Source organism: Varanus komodoensis, unplaced genomic scaffold (assembly GCF_004798865.1).
Source record: "Varanus komodoensis strain SLA01 unplaced genomic scaffold, ASM479886v1 scaffold46_1, whole genome shotgun sequence".
Lineage (NCBI taxonomy): Eukaryota > Metazoa > Chordata > Lepidosauria > Squamata > Varanidae > Varanus > Varanus komodoensis.
In genome coordinates this window covers 1,163,952-1,167,991 of record NW_025336043.1, presented here as the reverse complement: position 1 = coordinate 1,167,991, position 4,040 = coordinate 1,163,952, and the positions used below count along the sequence as shown (strand labels likewise).

Genomic DNA, 4,040 nt, shown 5'->3' with positions numbered 1-4,040 from the left:
AAATCGTGTGCATGTGCTTAACAATACTTGCCCATTTTAAACCTTGTGGTCAAACAGACAAAATGGCAGGCAATCGGCTGTTTTTGGTGGCGTTTTAATGCCAGCTTGTAAAAAGTTGTGGAAAGCGGCTGGCTGATTTCTGGATGCCCGGAACTTTCCCCACCTAGGTACCACATGCAGAAGCAAGCCTCCTCCAGCCAGGACTGCGCATCGGGCGAGAATCTTAAAAATGACCCAATGAAACTCCAAAAGGTAAGGAGATGCTTTTGATGGCGGCTCAGCCACTCTCCTGAAGCAAAACTTGAGCTATAAAGACAGCTAAGAGCAAGATCGCAACGTCCTGTCTTCAGGTTGACTTTATTTGGATCAATCGGGATCAAAAGTCCTTTGAATGGTTCATCAGCCTGCTCACCCAGCTGGAAATCGGCCAGGCCACGGGGGACCCCGCAGGTATGCCGTGCCACGTCGCCAGCTTTGCTTCTCCGAGCGCCAGACTGAACTCCTTGCAGCAGCGGGGGGGGGGGGGGGGGCCCCGGGGGGGGCGGGCCGGGGGGGGGGGGGGGGGGGGGGGGGGGGGGGGGCACCAGAGGGGCTGAGCTCATGATGGGGAGGTTTGGCTGGAACAAGAGGGCTTGATTCCCACCCAGGCATGCTCTTTCCCACCGTCTTTTAGTGGTGCAGCTTCAGATCTCATGGGGTGCCTTCCCCTCTGCTTTTCCACGCTGATTTTGACTTGAAATTCCAAAAATTCCAGTATGTGTGTAAGGGGGAGGGAGGGAGGGAGGGAGGGAGGGAGATGGTCCCAAATCCCCCCCTCCCCGCAGCAATCCTGATGATTGGCCCCCTGCCCTTTTGCGCATGCATTCAGCACGTGAGCAGAGGTGGGGGTGCTCTAGCGCACACGCCCCCCGGACGTCTCCACACGTGGGAAGAGCTCGGGCTTAGCTGGAGAAGCACCCCGTGCCGACGGGGCGAGGTCTGCAGAGCCCCTTCTCGTGTGGGCCGGGTGGCCCACAAACACATGAGGGGGGCCCCCCCCCCCCCCCCCCCGCTGCCCTCCAACGCTCAGGCCGCTTCCTGGAGATGCACCTGTTCATGACCGCGGCCCTCGGCAAGAACGACATGAAGGCGACCGGGCTGCAGATGGCGTTGGACCTGCTGGCGGAGAGGGAGCAGAAGGACTCCATCACGGGGCTCCGGACCAGAACCCAGCTGGGGCGCCCGGACTGGGACAAGGTGGGCTGCTGAGCCGACCCTCGGGGGAATCGGCCGGTGTTGCACCCCTGCAGCCATGGGAGGGGTGGCGCGTGCCATAATGGGGGAGACCTGGCATTGCAGGAGGGAAGGGTCCGTGGCAGGCAGATGCCAAGCTGCGGTGACCCCAGAGCCCCTCGGGAGGCCAGCAACACTTGCGGGCTTGTTTCCAGGAGGGTTCGGCTTTTTCCTGGTCGCCAGCGGCAACTCCGCTGGGCATTCCAGGTGAGCCCGCCTGGGTTTCCCTTATAGCGGTAGTTGACTGGCCTTGCGATGAGAACTGGTGTATGATCCTGCCAGTGACCCCGGCGAGATGCGCTGGGTGTCCAGCCTGTGAAAACGGCTTCTTTCCTCTGGAAAACTCTTCCCCATTTTCCGCATTTTGTGGCTCAAGCGTTGCACCTTCCTCTGTTTTTGGTTGGACCAACAACACCCTTGGCTCGTGGGGGGGGGGGGCACTCTGCCTGTTCGCCCCCTTGTTGGAATGCATATCTTTGGCCAGCCCATGTTCTGTGAGGCTCCGGGGAGCCCAAGAAAGGGCGATTCGAGGTTAGTAATTTCATTCTCATGATTCACCACTCCTGCGAATCCAGACGTTTCTGACGAGAAAGTGCATTTGCAAGGGAGACGATCAACAGGAAATCACGAGTGGGCCGGGGTTAGAAGGCACCAGTGGCTCCTCCACGGCTCCAGCCAGAATAAAACTCACTGGATTTGGGAGAGGCTGTGAATCCAGAACCCTTGCTTGGAATCAGCGATGGTCTGGCTGCAAGGCTGCTCCTCTGGAGAAGCTGGGAGAGGTTTGGTGTGCTGGAGGAAGCTGAGTGTTGTGTTTGGAAGGCTTCTGGTCCATCCCTGTCTCTGGAGGCCAAAATGGGTGCACCAGCCAAACCTGGGTGCCAGTGGGAACTCACCCAGGCAGAGAGAGGGTCGATGTGAAAAAGAAGCAAGCGTCAGGTAGATCTGGGCCTCTCCTCCAGGCTGGGACCCAGACGTGGGAGGGGAGAGTGGCCTGACGCTTTGCCCTCCATGGATATTCTGATCTGGGTTGCTTTGGAAGAAGAGCATCCGTGCCATGCATGGAAGAAAGTATCAGGTTGAAATGGGGAAATGCAGGCGAAAATCCACACTCTCCATCTGTGCTGCCTCTGTCCTCATTATGAGAATAAAATGGATGGGCAGAGAACACCGCAAGCGCCCTGAAGTCCTTGGAGGATGGGTGGCATTTCAAGAAGGGTCACGGGAGGTTTTCTGGAAGGCCCCCCAAAGCCGGAGAGGAGAGGTGCTACCTTTCCGTCTCTGCTGCTCTTTTCGTCTCTCACGCCTCCCTTTTCTCAGCTCTTTCAGAAACTGGCTGAAGAAAAGAAGGGGAAAGTCCACGTTTTCTTCTGCGGCTCCCCAGCTCTTGCCAAGGTCATCAAAGCGCACTGTGAGCGATTCAGCTTCCGGTTCTTCAGGGAACACTTCTAAGGGATGACTCCTGGGCTATGCCAGACCCCCAGCCCAGGCCACACGCCCCGGGCGCTGTCCAGCCGCCCTCCGCTCTCTGGCTCCACGACCGCTGAGACATCGGGCAGGGATTCTGCTCTCTTCTCCTGTAGCTGCAGGGATTGCGCCGAGCACGTGCTATCTTGCGGGTGCATGAGCAAGAGTGCCTAAGATCGCTTTATGGCCATGCAAGCCAGCAAACAAGATACCAGGGATAGCTAGACAAATATAACTATGTAAAAGTGTTGCAATTAGGAATAAAATAAATACAATACGCAAACAAACAAAAAGCATCAGATGAGATATTTGCAACGAAACCTTCCCGGCGCTGAGTTGGCTTTTGACAGATCCTACAACAGAACTTCCAGTGGCCAGGGTTCCCCGGATGGCCTTGCCCCTTTTCCTGGCCACACCTGATTTCTCCTGGCCCCTGATCCTTTGGTAGTGAGAGGGTTGCACTGAAAGATGCTGGCAGTTTTCGCCCTCCCCTCTTGGCATCCACACCTTCCATCCCCAAGAAGCCCCCCCCCCCAGCTGCTCCAAAGTTTAATCTTTCCCTGGGGCAAAAAGAAACCCCTGCCCTGCTGGCTGGCGCTGCCCCCTGTCCCACACAAAAGCTCCGGCTTATCATGGTGTCTCTGCCCAAGCGCTCAAGACAAGAGCACCTGTGCCCACGTGCCACTGGACGTACCCAGTGGTTCGGGGAGGGTGGGCTCTGGAGTTACGTCCACGGCCCTGCTGCCTCGGTGGGCCCAAGGAGAGCACTGAAAGCAGCAGTGGGGGGGGGGGGCTGGCCACAGACCTAGCAACCCCCAAGTCAGCACAGGCCTGCCAGGAGGCTGCTGCCTTCTCCGCGTCCCCTCCTTCGGCTCCCTTTTGAAAATAAGTTACAGGCACAGGGCAGCCGGGCAAGCAGAGGGAGAGAGATGCTCGTTTTACTATTTTCTGCCTTAACCCATCATCCTTTTCATCTGCAAAATTGTGCTTATTTCCCAGGAAATGCCCTTTGCGCCAGTCGTTTTATTTCTGTCATTGTGATCTAAGTGCATTTAAGATGCACACACATGCATTTCGATCCTTGCACCAGACTTAGCAAGCAAGTCTTTATATCCTTTCCATTTGTCCTGTTGTGACTAGACTATGGAAGGCGCAGCTGCCAAGGAGCTCTTTGGGGTGGGGAGACTGAAATACTCCTCCTGGCCATCTAAACGGGGGCCCCGTGAGCTCCGGGGTGAGGGAAGGCCTGGCTGCTCCACTAGTGAATTGTGCAGACCCATAAAGTCACCTGCCCGGTCCAC

At 57.1% G+C, this 4,040-nt stretch overlaps 1 protein-coding gene across 1 annotated transcript in view; it reads left to right on the top strand.

Moving 5' to 3' along the window:
* The window catches only part of NOX5 (NADPH oxidase 5), a 14,014-nt gene extending 11,103 nt beyond the window's left edge, over positions 1 to 2,911 (top strand). Inside the window, exons 13-16 of the mRNA XM_044444872.1 lie at positions 168 to 252; positions 351 to 450; positions 1,070 to 1,236; positions 2,593 to 2,911. Of these exons, the coding sequence (XP_044300807.1) occupies positions 168 to 252; positions 351 to 450; positions 1,070 to 1,236; positions 2,593 to 2,724 (484 nt within the window). The 3' untranslated portion in view covers positions 2,725 to 2,911. The remainder of the gene's footprint in view (positions 1 to 167; positions 253 to 350; positions 451 to 1,069; positions 1,237 to 2,592) is intronic.
* The last annotated feature ends 1,129 nt before the right edge of the window (positions 2,912 to 4,040 follow it).